Raw genomic sequence first — 24,015 nt, 5'->3', positions numbered from 1 at the left:
ATACGAATAAAAATAATTCATACACTTACATTTGAAATTTACATGCAAAAAAATTATGTAAACTTTGTTTTTGTGGAATTTTTCGTTAGAAAAAATACAATTTTTCAAACGTATTTTTAGACCAGAGGCACAGCAGTTACCAAAACAACTTTTATTTTAAATTTCTCCTAAATATATGAAGTAAAATACTGGAGAAAAAAAATAATGGTTTTTTGACCGTTAATATGTTTATTCCGGCTCGCAACGCAAAATTCATCGAAATAAGACTGGATCGTTCCGATTTCAAATCATTCAACTAGATACTGAAATGCAACCCATCATCCCGGATTCCAATTATTATTTTTTATTAATTGCTTCTACCATGCTTGTTGACCATGCAAAGTTTCATGTACATATCTCAATAACTTTTTGAGAAAAAAAAATGTTTTCTAACCTCACGAATGACGTCTCTTAGGCTAACCCCATTCAAGCAATATTATTTGTGAAAATATATCATAACTTTGCAGATTTTCAATATATTCAAATGAAATTTCCACTAAAATGCTCACAAAAAAATGCAGATTATGAATAGACAAAATGTAAACCTTAGAGGAAAAAAGTCATTTAAATTTAATTTTTTAATTTTTTTTATTTTTAACACAATTTTTTAAACACTTTTTTTTGGATGCACAGCATGAATTTTCAATTTTTTTTAAAATTTAATCCTATTAATATATTAAGAAGACTGTAGAAAAGTAAACATTATTTTGACAGTTAATACATTTGAGTAACAAAACACAATGTACTTATATGCCTACATTAATTATATTTGTACATTTTGACTTAATATGATTCATGCTTAGTAAAAAGAAATTTATATTTTATTTTTCATGTACGCTTATACATTTATTACAGTATTCACTAAATTAAGTTTCATGAGTAGTTAATGCCCAATAATTCAAAACAATTAATAAATTTTAAAATTCTAGGATTAAATGAATTCATGAAATAATTAGAAATGTTAATGTAATGTGTCAAATGGGAGTTGGTGAAAAAAAAAGGTTTTGGGTGAATAAAATAATTTTTCAATTTAAACCTTCATGTTCAGATTCTTAGAAGTGTTCAAATTCCAAATAATTAATTTCACTTTTAATTGATGTATAAATATTTCTTATGATGCAACAAAGATGAACTTTTGCAATCTGATATATTTTTGCATAAAGAATTATTTTGTATTTGATAAACCCAGATAATATTAATCATATATATAGATGTATTTTTGAAGTTTTTCAACATGCTTAATTATAAAGTTATTTTACCACAACAGTGTTAAATTTTTTTTAATTACTTTGATTTTTACAGCATATATTTTAATAAACATATATTTAATGTATATGATAAATATGAAATGGTTATACTTGTGTGAAAAAAAATCTACATTATAATATTTAACACAAGTCTATATATATTTTTCCCAAGAAATAATTTAAAATTGCTGATAAAAAGCCAGAATATGAGGCATTAAATCACAAAGAATGAAATAATTATCAGCTACAACCTAATTGCTGTAGCTGAGGCAGATGGAAGAGAGTAGAATTGAAAACCTAATGTATGTAATGCCTGGTGGTGATGTATAAGATGTGATGTTTCTTGTTGTGATGACGATTGTAAAAAATAATAGCTTCTGTGAAGATATAAACTATGGCACAATGGTTTTTGTCCTTCAGAGAGCAGCTGGGGCTCGACCATCTACTTGTCCCCGGTAACGATTTTATCGTTCACTCAGCGATTTCTCGTTATGAGCGATAAAAGGGAAGTTTTTGCGACCATATTCTTCGTGAACGATAAATGCGGATCGCTGGGAGGGACAATTGTGAACGAGAGCCGGGAACCTCTCGTTCAGCGGAAGGACAATTATTTCAGTAGGCTTAACAATGGCGATGGCGTCGACTTACGTGTTGTTAAATGATTATTACGATTCTCAAATGCCTGCACGTGCTCCGGTTTGAAATAGATACGTCATGGATGCGTTTAAGCTGTCGGATAAAGAATTCGTGAACCTTTTTAGGTTGAAGAAAAATGCTACGAGGAAAATGTTCGAGGAATTGCGCCGATGTTGGCCCATAGGTCGGAACTCGAGACACCGGACACCGCTGACAGTTGAGAGAAAGGTAAGTAATAATTAACGTTTAAATTAAAATAATTTTAATCAGAAATTATTGGTTGTAGTGGTATTTCATTTTGAATGAATGTTTTTTTATTAATAATGGAAAACGAATCAAGTACTTAACGTAAGCCTATTTAGGCCTATACATTTTTTATGTTCATGATGTTTTCAGGTAATTTTGATATTCATTAAAAAACACTAGGCTTTCAAAATAAAAGTATTTTGAAAAACTCATGCACAAAATATGTAGTTCTGTGCAGTGCCGTCTTAACACGTGGGGCCCCTTCCGGGCACGACCCGATGTGCATAAGTGGCCTCGTAAGAGTTGGTGCTATGATTCTCGCGAGGAAAGCATAAAACTTATAAGCTACAGGCCCTTTCAGTTAATTAGGGGGGGTCCTAGAATATAACTTTGCCTGAGGCCCATGCATGGTACCCACAAGGGTGGGGCTGAAGGGGCCCGGGGACGATTTCTATCATTTTTCATTGTTTTACACTCTAAATTCACCTTTTCTGGAAAGGACCGGCAAAGATCCAAGCGTAGGGGTCCTGCGGAATAGGGGCACATGGACCCATTGCGTTCTTGAGACAACCTCAAACCTGTGATTACCAAATTTTGCAGGGCAGCTAAGAAATTACGCTGGCGCCTAAATATTTTTTCCATTTGTCAAGCCTTGCCTGTATATATATATATATATATGTGTGTGTGTAAAATTAATAAGTACCCTAAACAAGTTTACAGTATTTTGTTTAGATCACCCTTTGTCCATCACAGTTGTTCCAATGAAATATTCACTTAATGGTTTACCTATTTTTGTGAGTACTGAAGCGATTACACACTGCATGGATAATAATGCTATTCGCTTGTATGCCTCTCTCACTGAGGTCCAGAACTAGATGCTTGGTCACCCGGGGCAAGCGAGTATTTTGATGCCCCTTTGTAACGTTTTGGAGAGGTATCAGAATGAAATTTGCACCCCCCTCGGGTCTAGTGCCCGATACCCATCTGCTCCCCCCCTAGTAGCGGCCCTGCTCTCACTTATGCATGTTCTTCCCTTGTACTTTTGCAATGGGGGGATGAGTGAGAGATACGGTATACAGTCTATATGCTCGTTATAATGACCATTCCATTACTAACCGATAGTTACACTATATGTCATTGTTTTTCATGTTTTGGGGGGGGGGTGGTGATGGTTACATTTTCCGAGAGCGCGTTAGCATTTGTTTCTAACAGAAGTTTCTCGTAGCACTTTACCATAACATTAGTTTATTCAAATATAATAGTTTTACAATATATCTTGAACAACTACCTCATGTTTGACTTTTGCGCAGGTTCTATGTGCATGTCACTGGTGCCTACCAAAGAAGCCTGAGCCAAGACGTCAGTTTGGGGATGTACGAACAGTCTGTGAGTAACTCTATCCATACAGTTACTGAGGCCATCAATACGTTGATGCTACATAAGTATGTGAGATGTCCCAATATGTCGACCTGCAAGAGAGTTTTTGGGAGTACCTGTTGTGGCACCATCAAAGTTTGACAAGAAGTATCCAGAGCCTTCCTACGTCAACGCACAATTGGTGAGAAATATAGTATTTCAACTTCTTGCCAATAATCATCCTTTATGATTTTGAATTTTGGGAAACGTCTGTGGAAAGGGGGGGGGGAAATTAATTTTTTAAAAGCGCCAGTTATATGGTTTTTGCATTTATACGACACCATTATTGGAGCCTGAACCCCTCCCTCCAAATTTTCAATGAGTTTATGCCTATGGGTGCCACATGGCATCACTATACCAAACATTAGACAGAAACAAGCTTCACATTAGGTTCACAACACGGACACACACATTCAAACATGTATCGATTTGCTAGAAGTTCCACAGAGCAATATGGCTGAGGCGCATGTCTGGTTTAGTAGTCATTTATGATACGTTCCATGAAAACTGTCACTATGCAATGACATAAAATAAGAAAAGGTGTGATATCTTTATACAAACTATCAAACAGAATTTATTCTTGTAGTACTATACACGTATGTTGTCTGAACACTGTTCTCGACCTTTATGTAAAGAAATTTTTTTTCCATTACTAAATTTCAGGATATTTGTAATGATTTCTGTCTGACACAATGTCAGGTTTTAATAATTCACATGCTTCTATGCAGTCTTTTTAACTATCATTACATAGTTTTTTTTATTATTTCAGACAGAACTTCTGACTCTTAACATCGAGGCAATGGATGCTCAGCGGTAATGATGACTATTGCTAGTGAACTGTGTGGTTTTTTTTTTTGGAGCGGTAAACACTGACTGCGGGTGTGTTTTTCCAACCTATATGTGTGAATGCAGTCAAAAATAAGGAGGGAAAGCATTATTGACCAGAAGGGCATGCACAAATGTTGCGTTTGTCTTCCATGTTTTATCTTTGTGAATTTTTGATTGTGATGTTTTCAGTTTTTGAATGTAGTATTGCTTATAAAATGTCTTGTGTTTCGAATGTTTTATGCTGTAATGTATTGTGCTGGCAGTTAAATTTTTGCCACACCTCAAATTTTGCAAGAAAAGAAAATAATAAATGCACAATGAAACTAAATGTAACTGAGAGTTGACTCATTACTTAATCAAGGTGTGAGGAATTCATTGATTTTGGTTTTAAAAAGATATCGGAAATAGTTTTTATTAAAATATTTTTAGTGATCTTGATCCTTCCAAATGTTTGGAAAGTTAAAATGAACAATCTGTAATTTCCTGATCTCTGTTAGCCAATGCATACATTTCATGAATTTTTAAATGGTTGAATTTAACTGTAAACAGGGCCATATTATCCTCCAGTCTCCTGTGGGAGATTAAAAAGTGACCTATCTAAATGAAATACAGCAATACAAATTCAATCAATAAAAAGGAAAAAAAAATCACAATTTTAATTTTTCTTATATACTTCAATAAAATCTTTAAACATGTTACATAACTGTGATGAAAGATTGTTTAAAGAAGTGGGTACTTCTTTGAAGGTTATTGCAGTTTCCTCCTGTGCCTGAATGAGCTCTTCTATAGCATTCTTTTTTTTTTTTTTCTTCGTTGTGGTGGCGTCCTGTTCAATGAAGCTGAGACTGTTTCCTCTTGATGGGAAGGAACAGTAAGGGATACATCAGCAGGACCTGAAATGTGTATTCAAGTGAAGGAGATTTAACAAATAATAGCTCATAATCATATCCATTATGCATCAAACTTTCAGACAGTTATATACAATAATGATACAACCCAATGCCATCATGTCACAACTGTATGTGTTATAAGTTTCTGAAAATGCAGAGCAGTCTCAAACCTGGTGGGGGGGGGGGGGACTATGCATTAAGACGGCACTAACTGGAAGACCACAAAACTCAATTGGAAATGTGTGAAACATTTCTGTATGCCAGAGGTAATAGGCACAGTATCCCAAAAGTTAAATTTAATGAGATCACAATGTAAAGAAGCTCTTCGCTTGTGAGAAAATGTGACATTGGATGAAGTGAATTTCACATTTTTTTTTCACAGCACTCTTGTAGTGAGTCCATGTCTACACAAAAAGAAATGTGGTTTAAATAATCATCCTATGCATAACTGCCACATTAATTCAACCTTCAAAAACCAGATTCAAAAAGGCCTGTTTGGACCGCTGTTAATTTTTGTAACATTCTACCATTGTTTATATAAACCACATAAAAAACAATTACATTAGATTTTTTTTCCTTTGAGAGATGTTGATAAAAAAAAAAATTTAGTTTAAGCGATTAAATGCAATATTTCCTTATTTCGTTTCTGTAATTTTTCTAACATCAGCAGGAAACAAAATTTTTGGTTTTATAAATGAAACATATTTAATAAATTAACTATATTTCATAAATTACAAGGTAAAATTCAACAAACTTTGAAGTACTCACCTTTTTCCAATCCTTCCCATCTTTGTTGGGACCATACGGAATGGCATTTAATTTTGTCGCCAGCAGTGACCATGTTGTATTTTTGTCGTGACTTGTGAGGTCAGAGGACAGCTTCCCCTGAATTAAAACATGGCGTTTCTCCAAAAAAATTATCACCTCATACTGAGCGGCGATGGTCTTGGAGCATCGCTTGGGTTGAGCACCATTCATTGCGATAGGGAAAAAAAACACACGGAAGGGACAGAAAGTAAATAAACAGAATGTTTCTGCTGCCACCGGCAGGAAGAACAATTAAAATAAAAAACATAGTAGTTGTCGTATTTCCTTAACATAGTGCTGATTGGTCAGAAGATGAATTACTCTCGAAGAAGCATTTTCGCGTACTTATCGTATCACGTGGTCTGAACGACAATCTTCAACGAGTGGAAAATGGTCGCTCAGAATTATCGCTGAGACTTTTGTCCTTCAGCTTGTCTTTCAGAATTGTCGTTCAGCGAGGGACAGGTTGTTATGAACGACAAGTAGATGGTCGAGCCCCAGGTGTCTTATTTAATTATAAGACTTTATCATCCCAGCAGGTGATAGAGTAATTGCTGCTGCTTCATTGGGAAGACTAAAACAAAAGTGTTAGAACTAAACTGCCCCCCCCCCTGGATCAAATGATGCAAGTCTCAATTATGATCTTGCTGAAGACAGAAAATGTGCTCCATAAAGTAGCCTACTCCAGGGTTAGCAAATTTTTCTTATAACACAATTTCCATTTGAGCTAAATATTTTATATGATCATTTTTGAATTCAAAGTAAAATGTCAGAAAAGACACTGAAATTTATAGTGTTGGGAAAAAAACTGGATCTGACTGTCATAAAAAGTGTTATGCAAAAGTGTAAAATCTGTTACCCATTACATCATTGGACCCATCAGACATCAATATTGAGGAGTGGAGCAAGTTCTGAACATTTATCTACTGTGTGTCATAGAGCTTTTTTCTCAAAGTATGAAATGTATCCGAAAGCATGCTTTAATCCTTTAAAATGTCATAAGAAAAAATAAAAAAAGGTTTAAGGATAGTAAACTTGTATTTTTCATGTATAAATGAAATAAATGGTTGTACAAAATCAATTCCAGGACTAAAAATATGCCATGCCTGTAGGAACAGTGAATATAAACAACAATCAATTAGGTGAAGAAACTGAATACTGTGAAGAGATGAACAGTGATAGTAATGTAGAGAAGTAACTTGAAAAAAGGCCAATTATTAAACAAGAAGCACTTGAAGAAATAAATTCATCTCTACAGAACATAGAAGAGTCATCAATTAAACTTCATAGAGTAGCTCCACAGTGCCAGTCAAACAATGCCAAAAGAAAAGTTGAATTTGCTTGCAACACATTAAAATCAAATGTTTGTAAAGTTTTAGAAGAATTACCAGAAAATGAATCTCAAAGCACACTTAATGAAGATATTAAACAGAAAGCCAATATGATTATTTTGATAAAGTTAATTAGAAATAAGACTCAATTTAACCATCACAAGGGGAAAACTGCAATTTTTAACTCTGGCCCTTGCTTTAAGAAAGGGGAACAAGGAAAAAAAATCTGAAGAGTTCAATGCCACTGAATATGCTGTGCAGGAGAGCTTTTGTAAATGAAAAAGCAAAGGGGAGCCATTGTGTTTTTATTATAAAAAGAATCAAAAATTAAATTTCACCGATTTTTTTGCAATCTAATTTTTTAATGCAAAGGTTTAAATTTTCTTTCCTAGTCATAATCTACATTTTTTGTGAGCGTTTTAGTGGAAATTTCATTTGAATATATTGAAAATCTGCAAAGTTATGATATATTTTCACAAATAATATTGCTTGAATGGGGTTAGCCTAAGAGACGTCATTCGTGAGGTTAGAAAACATTTTTTTTTCTCAAAAAGTTATTGAGATATGTACATGAAACTTTGCATGGTCAACAAGCATGGTAGAAGCAATTAATAAAAAATAATAATTGGAATCCGGGATGATGGGTTGCATTTCAGTATCTAGTTGAATGATTTGAAATCGGAACGATCCAGTCTTATTTCGATGAATTTTGCGTTGCGAGCCGGAATAAACATATTAACGGTCAAAAAACCATTATTTTTTTTCTCCAGTATTTTACTTCATATATTTAGGAGAAATTTAAAATAAAAGTTGTTTTGGTAACTGCTGTGCCTCTGGTCTAAAAATACGTTTGAAAAATTGTATTTTTTCTAACGAAAAATTCCACAAAAACAAAGTTTACATAATTTTTTTGCATGTAAATTTCAAATGTAAGTGTATGAATTATTTTTATTCGTATTCTGTATGCTTTTGTGAACACTTTAGTGAAAATTTCACATGAATATATTGAAAATTGAAAAAGTTATGATTTATTTTCTCAAACAATGCCGCTTAAAAATTGAGCCTCGGAAAAGTCATCTGCATCAGTTTTTGATAAATTTCAATATTTTTTTTCTCAAAAAGTTTTAGAGATATGCAAATAATATTTCACACAGTTAATAAGGATGGTAAATGCAACAAATAAAAAAAAAATCATTGAAATCTGAGACTATGGGTGTCATTTTGGCATTTTGCCGGGTGATTTGAAATGGAATGACCCGGATGCTATCAGTGATTGATAAAAAATCTTGGGTATATGAACTCTTAAAAGCAGTTTTATATTTTCTTTCTGATGACATATTTAATCAGAGGAACAATTAGAAACTTCAAAATATAAAGCTGCTGATGAAAAAAACTTGTATTTACTGCATGGCTGTTAATGGGATACAATGATTATACAGGAATTTCGACAACCAAGGTCATCCCCCTGATAAATGATTGCCAATAAACACTAAGTAAACAAAGTCACCTCTTTGTCAATTGCTTAAATGCAGTCACCAAAACCCTTTTTTATTGCTGCTCAATGGAAATCCCTACAGATGCCCTCTATGGGTGTTTTCCCTAATGACGACAGTAGTCACGGAAGTTACAACAATGTGAAAGCTAGTAGGAAATCTAATTTTTGGCTAAAATCTGGAGAAATTTCAACAAATCTGGAAAGCAGGAAGAAGGGTGAAAAATCTAGAGTCTCCCGCCTAAATCCAGAGAGAGTTGGCAGGTCTGATATTAACTCATGCTACGGCAATCAGTACAAATATTAAATGCAGCAAATTTATTTTACAGTCCTGTACAACTATTTTTACAAGTGGGTCCTAATCTCTTTAATATGCATGTTTACTTAAGCATATTTGGATGAGAAGTTAATCTCATAAAATGTGCAAATTTCATGACACTTCATGCAGCAATTAAATTACCTCATCAAGAATAGATTGAATGGACTTCATATTTTTTCCATAATACACAGACATTGCGGCAAGACATTCTGGATCATATGATTTTTCCTGTAGGAAAAATGATTATATAAATTTACATTTTGCACATTAAATTTTATAGTTTTTACATCATATATAAGAAAAAAATAAAAATAAAAAACATTCATTAATAACAGTAGACTCTCAACTATCTGTACTAATGTAGTGGAAGAGCAGGCTGGATAACAAAAAACTGGATAGGCCGAAAGCATATATATAAATGCTCAATTTATATCCCCACCCACACCATTAAAAACTCATTTTATACCAAAGGCTGCTCTTATTCATATTTTCTAACCTCTCTTAGTACAGATCTTCTCCTAACCAGACTATTACCCACCAATGAAGAGATATAAGCAGGTGGACTTAGTACAGACCAGTGCTTTATAAATTTTTTTATGTACTGTCATGAAATCCTGTGTACTGTACAGTAAGAAAAAATACACATTTAAAAAAACTAAACATTAACGTAAAACATAGGCTTAACTCTTGCAACAATTATTCAAATAAATTAGTTTCATTGTCCATTCATAAATGATTACATAAAGTAACTTGTTCCTTATTTCATTATGGAGAATTATAATTATTTAACTAGGCTGGATAATCACAAGCTGTATAGTCAAGAATCTACTGTGACTTCTTTCAGCCAACCCCCCCCCCCCAAAAAAAAAAATATGTACTGCTATAAATTGTTCATATGTCAAATTAAATATTTTAACTTAAAACCTGTGAAAGCCTCCAGGAGCTGAATAATCACAACACAAAAGAAATAAAAACTTGCACACATCCAAAAATTTTTTGATTTCCTTAACTTTTTGTACACAAACTTTCCACATCAGTTTTATTCATCTTTCTCAAAATAATAGGTTGAATTTATATAACATTGGATAGGTAAAAAATAATGAACACAGGTGCATAACAAAGACTCTTCAGACGACAGATTAAACAAGTCTACAATATCTCATATTTACAGCTTGCAAGTCACATACAAAAGATCTGTATTAGATGTCATTTCAAAGTGCTAACCACCCTGGAAAGTTCCAATGATCTCGTAATAATTTTGCATTGCAAAAAATGAAAACTGAATAGGCTGGTAGGGACTTCAGTGCACTTTTTTTTTGCCAGGGGACATAATGGCTACTGAGAAAAATTTTTTTAGTGAGTGCCTTTCAATGTTTCTGCAAGAAATAGCCGCTCAGTATTTATTCCTCCACCTTAAAAACATGAGTTTATGGTTATTCCCATTGAATGAACTATATAGAAAAACTTTCTTTTCATGAAATAAACATCTTTGGCAACTATGTCTCTCAAAGCTCATATTTTACATGATTATTTTTTTAAACACATGGTTAGATATGAATATCATTTACTTGGTGTATGTTTGAAGTCTTCGACAAGTAAATGAAAAGTCGTAGAATTTTTCTTTTGAATGTGTTTAATTCATTTTTAATCATATAACCATGCTTAATAGTACATTATAACTATGAATAAATCAGAAACTATGCTTCATATAAATATCCTAATTATTTATAACGCTTCCCGTTTTATCAAGTTCAAGGAGAACAACATAAAAACAAGACCCATGAAAAAAAAGGAAATAGCATACTTTCACTTTTTTGTCTGTAATTTTGACATATATATGTTTTGAAATCAAACTAATTGGCAAAAAAAAAAATTATATATATATATTAAATCTTTAGAAAAAGACTTACGGCTCTATTTGCTATATATTTTTTACCAAGAAACATGTTTACATACACCCACCTCATATATGCTCTTCCACTGCACCGAAGATCTGCAGTTTTTTAGAATCCAAGGATGACATAACAAACCTTCGATGTCAATACGTTTGTCAGGATCAACCTGCAGCATTTCAGTCAAAATATTTTTACTGCCCTCAGTCAACCATGATGGGAAGGACACCCTACCTCTCTAAGACAGAACATAGAATTGAACATATAAAAATTTAAATAAGCACAAGAATAAAAGTTGCTGCAGTAGAAATGGAGCAATTTAAAAATGCAGTGGAACCTCCTTTAACCGAAACTCCCTGTTAATGGACACTTTTCTGATCACTGGTCCTGTGAGATAGGGCTTTAATGTACTTCCCTCCCCATTTATATACACTCTCCATATCAGACAGTAAAATCAGGTGAACTCTAATTTTTTCCAAATTTTAACGTGAACATGATCATCACATATTCCCAAGAGATCTTTACAATCTGCCTAGGAATTTGTTAGTGTGTTAGCAGACATCCATGCCCGAACCAAGATTCGAACCCAGACCTGCACAGTCAGAAGCTAGCTCCCTAACCCCTAGAATGCTAGGCGGCAATTCTAATTTATTTAATTTTGAACATAAACCAAGCATTTATAATGTCCAACTAAGATTAGGTTTAATCCCAAGCTCACGTTGGTAAATACGATAAATCATAGATTAATTACTTAATAAATTGAACATAACTATGGTCTAGGATGGTGAATTCTAATGGTAATTTTAGTTTTGTTTGTGAGTGAAGAAAGCCAACATATATATATATATATATATTATAAGACCGATAATGTTGTTTGTTTGTTGAATGTTTTCATCTTCATATTCATTTTAATTCAGTTTGATTTTTATAGTAAAATATGTGTTGTGCATGCATCATGCATGGGTAAAAATAATTAATTGGTTTAATAAAGAGAAGAATACGAATAATTAAGAAGAGAAGAATAATTGTTTTCATTTTATCAGATTTTCTAACTTTATTTGGGAATTATGAATAATTCCTCTGGTAAAAGTGATAAATGCAGTGAACTTTAACCAAACTTTCTTTATCGAGAGGATTGGTGATGCATAACCACTAGTATATCACTTTTACACAGTAGCATGCATTTTAACATTAAAATATATAGCGACCAAAGCCAAATGTTTTGTAAAAATGTGAAAGTCATATAATTGAGGTTCCAAAGTATATCGCACCTTCCTATTAGTGAATACTCTGTCAGAGACAACAAAATGTTTGGTCTCATGGGTGTTTGTTATCAAGAGGTTCTACTGTAATAATTAATTTTACTTGGGAAATGTTAATTTTAATATTACAGTAAAACCCCTCTCAACAGACAACCCTCAGATGCGGCCATCCCTCTTTTACAGGCAAATAATAATTTCCCCTTATATAATAAAAGTATACATTTCACACCTCTGATTAACAGTCACCCCTCTTTTACGAACAAATATTTTTGTCCTGCATCCACAAAAGAGAGGTTTATATATATATATATATTGTTTGTAATCGCATTTTCAATTGGGTTGCTGTATTTTTGAAATATATGACATCCATATTTATTATCGGCACCTTTTTCTCAGCCACCTCGTTGGGCATTTTGCCTGTTGTGGCATTGTGTTTGTACTGTAGTAATAAAACATTGGAATTATGAGCGAGTAGCAAAGCATTCAAACCAGATTATTGGAAATTGCAGTTGCTTGACATCATTTTTCATTAACGTAATCATTTCAATTAAAAAATTTGCATCAAGAATATGAATAATAAAATATGGGCACACTTTTTTTCACAGAAATCTTCAGGTAAGTACTTTTTGTCTAATATATTAAAAATTCTATGGTACAGAATTATGATAGGTTTGGTCCCAGAAACAATTCAGTGGAGATTGGGGGGGGGGGGAATGTCCTTACTTGAATCTTTCTGTACAGTTTGGATACATTTTCATCATCAAAAGGAAGAAATCCACAGAGAAGAGCATAAAGAAGTACACCCATACTCCATACATCCACCTAATAATGAAATTAAAGGATTTCAGCAATCATTAGGAATTGAATTCAAACAGTATGCAACTATTTAACTATTTCTCACATGCATTGGCATTGGCATTTTGAGAGTTTTTGTTTTTATGAGTGAAATTTACCAAGCCCTGCGATAAGTATTGATTATTTAAATTTCAAATATTGGAAATAATATTGAACAAAGTTTAAAAGTTAATGCATGCATAATATTTTACCTTGCTTCCATTATAATCACTACCATTTATAAGCTCTGGAGCAGCATAGGCTGGACTTCCACAACATGTCTCAAGGTGTTGTTGCATTCCACACTGTAATAAAAAATATCATTAGAGAAAATTCTTTGTAATTATCTTATGTAAAAAAATAAGCTTTAACAACCACATCAGAAACACAAACGTATTCAATCAGGAAACATTGTGTGGATTCAAAATATAACATTCATTAACAATAATGAATATTTTAGTATGAAGGGCCTTTAACTAAAGGCGTCCTCAAGCCATTCCCCTTACTACTAGCGCCCTCTACCAGGACTTTGAGCTGTCCCGTTAGTTTTCGTAGTGCCACCTATAGTCGGGTTTCCGAAATGTGCCTTATTTATCAGTCGGAATCGATTTGCCATCGATTGCATTTGAGCTTGAATCAAAAACTAGTTTTTATTCAATTTAGCTGCATCTCTGTATATCAAGACCTAACCTGAAGATGGTGCAAGCTTTAAATTATGTATTACTAGGATGTAATCAACTTATTCATAAAGTCATCTGGATAATACATTTTACTAGTCATAATATATGACCCTTTGTCCAGGTTTTCCTCTAATTACTGGGAAAAGTGAAGTGACAAACCATTGTAAAGGAACAAACATGTCTAAAACACATTGTCAGGGAACGAAAGTAAGAACCATTTAGAATGGAATTGTTATGTACAACAAACCATTGTTGCCAGACGGTTTCTCGCCTATTCCAGGTATTTGCCTTGATCTGACAAACTTTACTTTTAAAGTAACCTATCACTAAATTTGGATCCTGTTTAGTATACAGGGTGATTCAGAAAAGATGGGAAAACTTTAAGAGGTGATAGTACACACCAATACCAACAATTGTCTTCAAAGAATGCATGGTCTAACATGAAATGCAAAAGCACTAGTGCATTTCGAAACGGTCGCTCCGCAAACGTTAAAACTGCTTTAGTATGTTAGAAAGTCTGTAAATTATTCCTTATATCGTTAGTTTATAACGAAAATCTTGAATATAAAAAAATTACGAAATTAAATTCCCAAACAGGAAGAGCAAAAGGGAATGGGACCTCCCATTGAATAACACACAAAAGGGATTCTTTTTTTTCTTTATAGAGAACAGATCGTTGCTGATTTTTTTTCAAGCTGTAATAAGCGAGACATGATCTTCTCACTCCAAAACTGTCAAAAAGTCATTTTTGAAACCACAAAATTGATATATCAATTTTATTGTTATATATACAAGGTTTTCATTATAAGGTGACAAAATATTTACATTTTTCTAGTCTATAAATTATTTCTCCCATTAATATTTTGCTGGTCGGTAAATTATTCATCCTATTTATTTACTTTTTACCAGTCTGCAAACTATTCCTTTTATTTATAATATGGTTTTGTTGTTTTTGTCTACAAATTATTTCCCTATTTATTCATTTTTTTAATGGTCTGCAAATTATTTTTCACATTTACAAATGATCCACAAAAATTTCAACTACTTTCACCAATCTGCAGCTGTAAAAAGATTGAAGAATACTGACATAGATGACAAATAATGACAACTAACAACATTAGTTTTGAATTGTGTTTGTTCAAAGTAAAAGAATTTGAATCCCATTTAATTGATAATAAATTGCCCTGCCTTTGGTGATTCGAAACAAGTTTGGTAATGCAAAAAAAAGTCCCCTCTAGTCCTTTTTTCTCCTTCAACATTCAAACAAATGAGTAAATAATGTACAGTCACAGTTTCTTTGATTGAAAATTTACATTAGCCAACATTCGCCATATAGTGAAAGTAACTCACTTTTGGTTTAGCACATAGTCCAAAATCAATAAGCTTCAGTTTCCTGCCAGTGTGCAAAAGCAAATTTTCCTTTAAAAAAGCACAGAATCAGTCGATAAAATAATTCATTTATGTAAATTTAAAATATAGTGTTTTATCATCAATGAAATCAATAAATCAATAAATTATCATCAATAGAAATGTGATTAGTAATATAAAAAGCCTGTAAGCTACTAATTGGTAATGAAATACAGTGATACCTTAGCTAAAAATATTTTTGTTGATATGAATGCATGCGATAACATAAAATAGCTGCGCTGTTAGCTGAATTTTCACACCAATCACAATTAGAATTACTGTCACAAGAGCCTGATTAACTCATGTCCGCCTCAGAATCTTTTTCTACATGTACCTACACTTCTCTTTTTGAAATTCTTTGAATCATTTCATGTAAAATGAAAGATTCAGCTCATAGGAAATGCCTTGAAAAAAGGAGAAGCCTATGTTTTCAGGGCACACGTTCGTTCATTGCAAGACTCTTGGCATCAAACTGAAGGCTAGACATTCTAGGAGATTATCTTCATGCATCTGCATAAAATAATTTTCTTATCTGCATGTATTAGACACAGAAATGAGCTAAACAAATCACAAATGAATGGGATACAAACTCCATTGGGTTGTGTCAACAAGAGCTTTAATAGACTAAAGTTGGTGTTGGTTGTGCACATACTGGAGATTAAAAAGATCTTCAATATCTCTCACATTCCTGTAGATTCTCATTCATCCAATTTTGAAGCTGTTCATTTCAGCCTTCAGTCAGTTTTTGGCTTTTTTATAACATTCCCTGGTGTTTCAAAAAAACTCATCTTTAAATTTTGGGCAGAAGCTGGAACGAGTCAAAGAATTTTCCATAGAAACCCAAGGGAAATCATGTTTCAGCTAATGAACATGATTCCGGAATAAATCGTCTTCGTTAGCAGAGATATCACTGTATAATCATCAATATATAGTGAAACCTTTCAAAAAATGGCCACCAACGACACCATGAAAATGTGTGTATTATTGGGAAATCACCATTTTTGAGAGGTTCATTTTTTGGAGAAAACTATATAAAAATTGTTGATAACCAGCCTTGTTCATGTTTGTGTCATAATTCTTTCCTTGCGTGTAAAATTGACTATTCTTTTGAAATCCTTATTTCAAACTAAACCTGAATATTAATCGAGTGGAATGAATTGTATAACTGTGAAAATGTGAGAGATATTCAGAGCATCGCAGAGAGTTTTCACTGCATCAAATTTGGACTTTTCTACATTATCAGTGAAATTAGTTAGGTATTTAGAGAAATAAAAGTGTGGCAATTAGAAATTTCAGATCTGTGAATAGAATAATTTTTAATCAGAATGATAATAAAATAGTTTTCTACTGAAATGAAGAAAGCTTAATTAGGGTACTCAGAAATTACAAATAACAAACTACAGATATGAATTGTATACTTACAGGTTTCAAATCTCTGTGAGCATACCCTTTTTTATGTATATACGCCACAGCTGACACAATTTGGCGAAAGAAGAGTCTAGCCTCATCTTCTGTCAAACGTTCTTTCTCTATGATATAGTCAAACAGCTCTCCACCAGGACAATACTGAAGGGTAAGAGATACGCCATGCAAAGCAATTTGAAGCACACTTTAAAGCAATTCATGTATGAATATCATATAAGTGGACAACTGAATAATTTTCCCCAGTTAACAATCACTATGAAATACAAAATTATTTAAATAACTATTTGTTATTTGGTGACAGAGATTGAACAACCATTATTTGGTAACTTAACCAACTTAGCATTCATTATCTAATGGAATAGCTCTTTCACGAAGGTTTTTAACAGCTGGCTGATGCAAAAGATATATTTAGGAAAGACAGAAAATTGAACTGCCATTGCGGAGAATTGAACTTGTGTCCTTTCACTTTTTGGGTGAACGCCCTAGACTACTAGACTACAAACACAACGAATATCTCAATCTTTCCTTGGAGCTCATGTGCACTAATCGGACTGTACATGGACGGCCGGACCATGGATGATAGCAGAGAGTGGCATCATCCTCGGATAGCTCTTTTGCTCACAAAATGAAACATTTCATTGTGATTTGGTGCAATGATAGCAGACAATAAAAACCCTGATTGCAGCTACTATTTGAAAGGTACTCCAATTCAAATTTTGATTAAAATCAAGACTTAATTAGCTTTTTTTTAAAATCATTGATTCAAATTCTATTTTTTCTCTCCTAAAAACTTCATTTATAGTAAAAAATATTTAGAATAAAAAAATTAATATTTTAATTATTTAAAGTAATAACAGTATGGTAGGAATGGTACTGAAATGTAGAAAAGTCATAAAATTCTTGATTAAAAGAAATATAGATCTGATAAATATAGACTTGAACGTCATCCACAGAGAGAGAGAGAGAACAGAGGGATAGCTAATCTATTACTAGATTTGCTTGTATAAGGGAAAAAATTGCAGAAAAATATAAGGAGTTCAACTTACAATTATTTTCAATGAATTACAACAGGATTTCTGCTAATGAAAAAGCAGGGGAAATTATTTTTTTGTATAAAGCATTGAATTCTATGTTGTAATATTGTTTATTGAAAATATCAATAGGTGTTGTATCAACATAAATGCAATTGGATTCTGTTGGTACAAAAAGTAAAAGGTTTAGAGTTTCTTATTTTTTGCTAAAACTCATTAAATGAGTGAGAAAATAAAAATTTGTAAATTATTCAGCAACATAATTAAAGTCAGAAATATATCATAATAAATCCATCAACTGATTGGGTATGAAACAATAGTCAATATAATAATTTCAAATTTCATGCTTGATGTGAGCCTTCTTAGCTGTATGAGTGCCTTGCACGATATGTGATATCAAGTAACCAGAAATTTCATTCAAAGAAGGACCACTTTCATTTTGGGTGGGGGGGGGGGAGAGAGGGGAGAGAGAGAGACCAAAGTGATAGAACAATATATTTGGCCATCTTTTTTTGGCATTTTATCACAAATTACCCCCTCCCAGCTACAACCTCACCAAGTTGCTACCAGGCATTTACTTTACCAAAGAGGGTAGTCCTCATAAATGACAGCAATTATAATGACAAGAAAATAGTTTTTCCCTGAAGTTGATTCAGGCTCAACAAACTTTCATGTTGCATAAAAACATATTTTTGGTGTTCATATTTCTTGTTGGTTAGTGTGTTTAAAAAAAATTGTTAATTCTAAATTAGATGAAAAAGTATAAATTCTAAATGATTAACTAGATTAATTTTGCTAATAGTAAGCAATCAGTTAATTTAAATCAAATGAATCAGTTTTTTAAAATTTTAATCATGTTTTTCATACTCTGCTACTCGCTGTTGTGGCCCCTTTTTATTTAAATGGGAAAAAATTCCCATTCACGATTAAAGTTGGAAAAAATCATCCTCCGCTGACCACCACTGCACAATCGTAGGCATCTTATAATCTACTGTGTAGATATTTGTGTATAAAAACTTCCTTCTTGTCTAAAAATTTGTTCTTTAATTTTGGAGGAGGGGGGGGGGGGTTCAGCTTATGTACAGGTCAGTTTGAGGAGAAAATATCGAACACTTGCTTTACCAAATCATATAGCTACGTGGCCTCTGCACAACGTTAACTTGAAGATCTGTGACATCATTGAACAACTTTAGGTTATGTTACTAATCAGTGGAGTGATTTTTGTAGCTATGATCAAACCTACAGAGCCAATTATGTTAAAGCCAATGCAAAAAAATCAAAAATGTCACTGGCTTTGAACACTGTGAACTAACATTGATTTTACAGCCTATAGATTTGAGCATGAACAAGCCTTTTAAAGATTATTTAAGGAATTTATGAACCCAATGAATGAGTTCCGGAAATAAACAGCAAAACAGTGGTGAATTAAAGGAACCAGACATTGGCTTAGTGTGAAAGTGAGTTAGTTCATGAGGCATGGAATTCTGTTTTCACAGAAATCATCATCAAATTCTTTAAAAAGTGTTGTATCAGTAAAGCAATAGATGGAACTGAAGGCAACATCCTCTTTGAAAGTGGTGATGGCGATGATAGCACAGTTGAAGTTGGAAAATGAAGATGTCGCATTGTATGATGATGTGTAGAGCTTGGAGAATTAGAAGGCATGGATTAGAAAGTTCGAATCATTTTCATTGTAACTTCAATTGCATGAAAATATACTTTTTTTTTCATCTCAAATGCACTGATTTTTACGGGTCAACTTATATGCGGGTTTTCAATTCATTGATTTTGGTGGTCCTGAAATGAAGAGTGGGGGGTTCGACTTATACACTAGTACATATGGAAATCTATAATAAGGGGCCCTGATTTTGTGATAAAAACTGGCACAAGAACAATCCAAAAAAACAACTTGTAAAAAAAATGTGACCACCCTTATTTGAAAGACTTTTTCTCAATTTCAGTGACCCTTCTTTTCATGACCCTTAAACTTAATGACATTTTTTAGAACTGTGTCTTTCCATGATGATAAACATCCCTATATAGGAGATTATCGTTATAAAGTGTATGACCATATAGGGTTTTCACTATACAATACACTCCCATATTTTTAATGTAGAATGATTTGATTTTCTCATCGCTGACAATTTATTGTTTTCTTACAGGACCCAATTGAATTGACAATCGTTGCTCAGAGCCAGATTCTGAAAATTATAAATGTCTGCGACCTCCTAGGAATTAAAACTAAGTAAATAACTTTTAAAAGTTAAAAATGAAAATGTATCAGAAATAAGTTACCTCTAAAACCAAGAAAATATGAGAACTTGTTTCAATTATTTGGTAGAGTTTGCATATGTTCTGGTGACTGAGTTCTTTTAAAGCTTCCATTTCCAGCTTTATCCGTGGTAAATCATCCTGCCAGAAATAAACAATAAGTTATAAAACCAAAATGTAAATAATGATACTATGATGATTATGATAATTAGACCAGAACACTTTTAATGTTGGTAGATATGCTTATAAGAATTTCAAAAAGTTAATGTTCTGACCTCACACACACACACAATTAAGTAACCACATATAAAAAATTTTAGGCATCAATCCCATTTTTTTAATCACTATGGCGACTTAGAATTTGTGAAGTCCTACATTAGACATATAATATAGTAGACACTCCACATTTTCAAGGTCCTTGTCTGTCTAAAAGTTGAAATGTCGTTATTTTTTAAAAATGTAGCACGCTTCTGAATGAGAAAATTTCTTACAAGAAAGGGTCCCAAGGTGTTTTCCTCAAAAAATTTTGAAAAAATTAAAGTGCATTCATCCCGGCCAAAATAAAAAAAACAACAAAAACATATATATAGCACCAGAGAGTACATCAAAGTTAGGCAACCACAGGAAACTAACTTCAGCCACCAACCACCACTGCACCGCCTACCTCCTTGCAATACGAGTCCCTCGCGATGTTGTGACCCTTGAGTGACCAAACACATATCGATTCCCATCTCTATGCAGTATCTAAGCATTCCAGAAGGATGGGTGTGTCTGGAAATTTGATTAAATATAGTAGACTCCTTCTAATCCGGCACGTATCAGAGCAGGGTGTGCCAAATTATCAAAATCGCTGGATTACTGGAATTCAATTGAAAAAGCCCATTGAAATAAAAAAAACTTCTGCACACAGACATACGGTGTATAACATGTTTTCCCTCTTATATACTTTAAGAAAACCCATCTAAAAATGGTGGATTACTGGATGGGTCGGATTAACGCACGATCGGATTATTGAAAGCCTAGTCTCTTCAAAATAAATACAAATATTTTATATGCATACAGATTCACACATAATCAATACTTACCGATGGGCAGATAATAATATACAATAAAATTAAATTTAAAAAAAAATAATAATCAACTTTAAAATGAACATTGTAATCTTCCAAAAGTTCTTGATTCCATGTGAAGACAAACACTCTAGCATCTGTCATGCTAAATAGTGTCTCTTGGGGCAGTGGTCATAGCCTTGTTAAGGTACATTCCTGAAAAGTCCCAATGCAATGGTTAATGAAATCTCACCAAAATGGTAGATGACCCTGAAGTACAGGACGGAAATCGTATGGCTTTCAATATAAAACGTAGGCCCATCTTTGTTGATATACGTGGCTCAATACATGATCCTGTACAGGAAGATATAAAGACTCCTGGCGTTTCTACGAATAAGGTAGACAGGTAGCACAGACATCCAAAGCCGACGGGCCCAACACGAACGCACAGCAGCTTAATTCAACCTACTGCTGGGCACCAGTGATGATCTGCTCTATATAATTTTGAGCTTTTGCCTCAATAAATAAGGTTTGACAGAGTCCATACTTTTAAGTGAAAAATACACTGTGACCATGGTCCCCAAAGCAGAATATTTAGCACTGTTCTGCGATGAACCCTCAGTTAACTGAAAATGTTCTGCAGTAAAAATCCCCATTCATGTAATAGTGTTTTTTGCACTTTTTCTTAAAATTCTTCCAAATTGTTCTGCAGTAGCGGTAACTGTTATGCGACATACGTTGCAGATTTTGACACATTCTGCTTTGGGGACAATGGTTTCTCAATCAGCACTCACCTAAGGGCAAAGATTCTTGGAAAGGAATGGTGATTATGAATATGGTGGGAACATGAACAATGAATACAATAAAAAAATCAATTTAGACGAATACATTAATGCTCACTTACCCCAAGAGATTCTTTACTCATGATTTTTATGGCAACTTTTTCACCAGTCAAAATATGAGTCGCCAGCTTTACTTTTGCAAAACCCCCTATAACAGAAACAGGATTAAGAGTAAATAACACTGGTCAACAACACAATTGCAAATTGAACAAAAGTAGCGAATTCATATGGATTTGATACTGCTGAAAATGAAAATGACAGACAAAACTGATATTTCGCTCTAGTTTTTATTTTACAAGTGTCGATTGTGGAGTACTGCTGTAAATGTAAGAGAGGAAAATCTACTCCATAATGATTTTTCAGCACTGCCATCTACATTTCAGAAGTGAAGTATAATGATTGAATATTTGTACTATTTGTAGGCCTGTTGCTCTCTGTGGCGAGACTTTTTCTAACAGGGAGATCGGCTCACATTTGCAGCAGAAGTTGGAAAGCCTTGAAGTTGGGAACCACAGTCCCTAATGAACTTGAGGCAACCACCAATAGACAGCGCCTTCATTTCCAACCCATCTCATTAATATGGCAGTAAATTTGAACATAGCAATATGGCCAGAGTTGGTGTTTGGTGAAGTAGGATGTGGAGGCCATGCCCAAACCATATTTGAATTGAATAGGAAAAACCATTATTATTATTATTATTATGTCATTATTAGCAATAAAATCTAATTGTAGCAGGCAAGCACAGAGAAAATAAGCATATGTGACGAAGATGCCCCATTTGACAACTTTCTGAAGGGTATCCAAACACCATTAATTTTTGCTGCCACTAAGGACTCATATCATTGAAGTTATTTTATGATTACCCTATACAATCACAACACCCCCCTTGCATGTGAGACCATGGTTGGACAAATGTAAGACAGCTCTGCTTGTTAAGGACCCAGGTTCTTCAATAACCTGGGTTCCAAGGACCCACGAGAGCTGTGTCACTTGATTCTGAGTAATATTGCTCAAAAGATCATAAATATGGCATATGATTGAATGGAATTGATAAACATCATTACCTGTACCAAGAGTCTTATGAAGGATATACTGTCCATTCAAAGCAGCGTAAGACAGCGTCTTTGAAGGCATGGTGAGGAGTAGGCTGGACGCTGCAATGAAAAAAAATGACAAAGCATGTTTTTATACAAATTTTATACATGTTTTTATCAAATGTAATTAATACAGAGTGCTCATAAAATAACTTTGCTGATATACGACCTCATAGCGCAAAAAAAAAATAAAAAATGAATGCAAATGAAATTTGAAATATAGGCGTGTTTCCGAGAATGAGTAGAGGAAATTCTAGCTCAGAGCAAAAGAAAATTTTGAAGAATTCTAATTGCAGCACTCACTCTTATCCCCAGAGCAGAATGTGCCAAAATGTGCGACGTACGTCGCAGAACAACCAGTGCTGTTGCAGAACAATCTGGAAGAATTTTAAGAATAGTGTAGAAAAACGCTATTATGTATATGCGAATTTTTACTGCAGAACATTTTTAGTCAGATGAGGGCACGTTGCAGAACATCGCAAAACATTCTGCTTTGAGGACTCTTATGAACTCCAAAATTATCTACGAGGCAAAAAAAAACCCATAAATTGCGCTAGAACAGTACCAGTAGCACAAGCCTAGACAAATACCAGGTGGCCATGGTGACTAGAAAAATCAGTATCGGATGTTAAAGTTTTCTAAATGTGTAGTAAATTTCTGAATGGGTGACACAAAATTTTCTGATATGATTACGCTATATCTTTAAATATGGGAAAAAGTAAGGGAAAAAATTATTTAGAACCGATTTTCTATAGCAAAATACACTGTTTGGCCCCTAAGAAATTGGGCTGGCGCCTAAATATTCTTTTGATTTGTCAGGCCCTGCTGTAGCGCTATAAATACTTTTGCAAAACGCAGACAAATAAAGATCTTGTCAAAGGGTTTGTGTGCTACCTTCTCCAGATTTGAAGAAGTCCTCGACTGAGATATTAACGCACAAAACACTGGGTGGCATATTCTTCAGATGTTCTCCTCTT

General features: G+C 33.4%; 1 protein-coding gene and 1 long non-coding RNA gene across 5 annotated transcripts in view; one reads left to right on the top strand and one right to left on the bottom strand.

Moving 5' to 3' along the window:
* Positions 1 to 24,015, bottom strand: part of LOC149064687 (maternal embryonic leucine zipper kinase-like) — a 38,324-nt gene that overhangs the window by 12,067 nt on the left and 2,242 nt on the right. For both annotated transcript variants that reach the window (XM_089254760.1, XM_089254761.1), the window contains exons 2-10: positions 23,009 to 23,098; positions 22,007 to 22,092; positions 20,078 to 20,194; positions 16,749 to 16,892; positions 15,270 to 15,338; positions 13,452 to 13,544; positions 13,129 to 13,227; positions 11,214 to 11,381; positions 9,393 to 9,479 (exon numbers count right to left, since the gene is read on the bottom strand). In XM_089254760.1, coding sequence (XP_089110886.1) covers positions 9,393 to 9,479; positions 11,214 to 11,381; positions 13,129 to 13,227; positions 13,452 to 13,544; positions 15,270 to 15,338; positions 16,749 to 16,892; positions 20,078 to 20,194; positions 22,007 to 22,092; positions 23,009 to 23,078 — 933 coding nt within the window. In that variant the 5' untranslated portion in view covers positions 23,079 to 23,098. The remainder of the gene's footprint in view (positions 1 to 9,392; positions 9,480 to 11,213; positions 11,382 to 13,128; positions 13,228 to 13,451; positions 13,545 to 15,269; positions 15,339 to 16,748; positions 16,893 to 20,077; positions 20,195 to 22,006; positions 22,093 to 23,008; positions 23,099 to 24,015) is intronic.
* On the top strand, positions 1,874 to 4,538 carry LOC149064688 (uncharacterized). Of its 3 annotated transcripts, none has more exons than XR_016195704.1 (2): positions 1,874 to 2,150; positions 4,354 to 4,538. It is a non-coding gene; the product is annotated as an uncharacterized LOC149064688 (long non-coding RNA). The 3 variants fall into 3 exon arrangements; XR_016195703.1 differs by lacking the exon at positions 4,354 to 4,538 and adding an exon at positions 3,479 to 3,694; XR_016195705.1 differs by lacking the exon at positions 1,874 to 2,150 and adding an exon at positions 3,602 to 3,726 and having other exon boundaries at positions 4,354 to 4,464.

The sequence above is a fragment of the Pholcus phalangioides genome, unplaced genomic scaffold, assembly GCF_987345545.1.
Source record: "Pholcus phalangioides strain wild (caught in Gottingen) unplaced genomic scaffold, Ppha-v1.0 ptg000042l_1, whole genome shotgun sequence".
NCBI classification, from domain to species: Eukaryota; Metazoa; Arthropoda; class Arachnida; order Araneae; family Pholcidae; genus Pholcus; species Pholcus phalangioides.
This window is presented reverse-complemented; position numbering and strand designations above follow the sequence as displayed.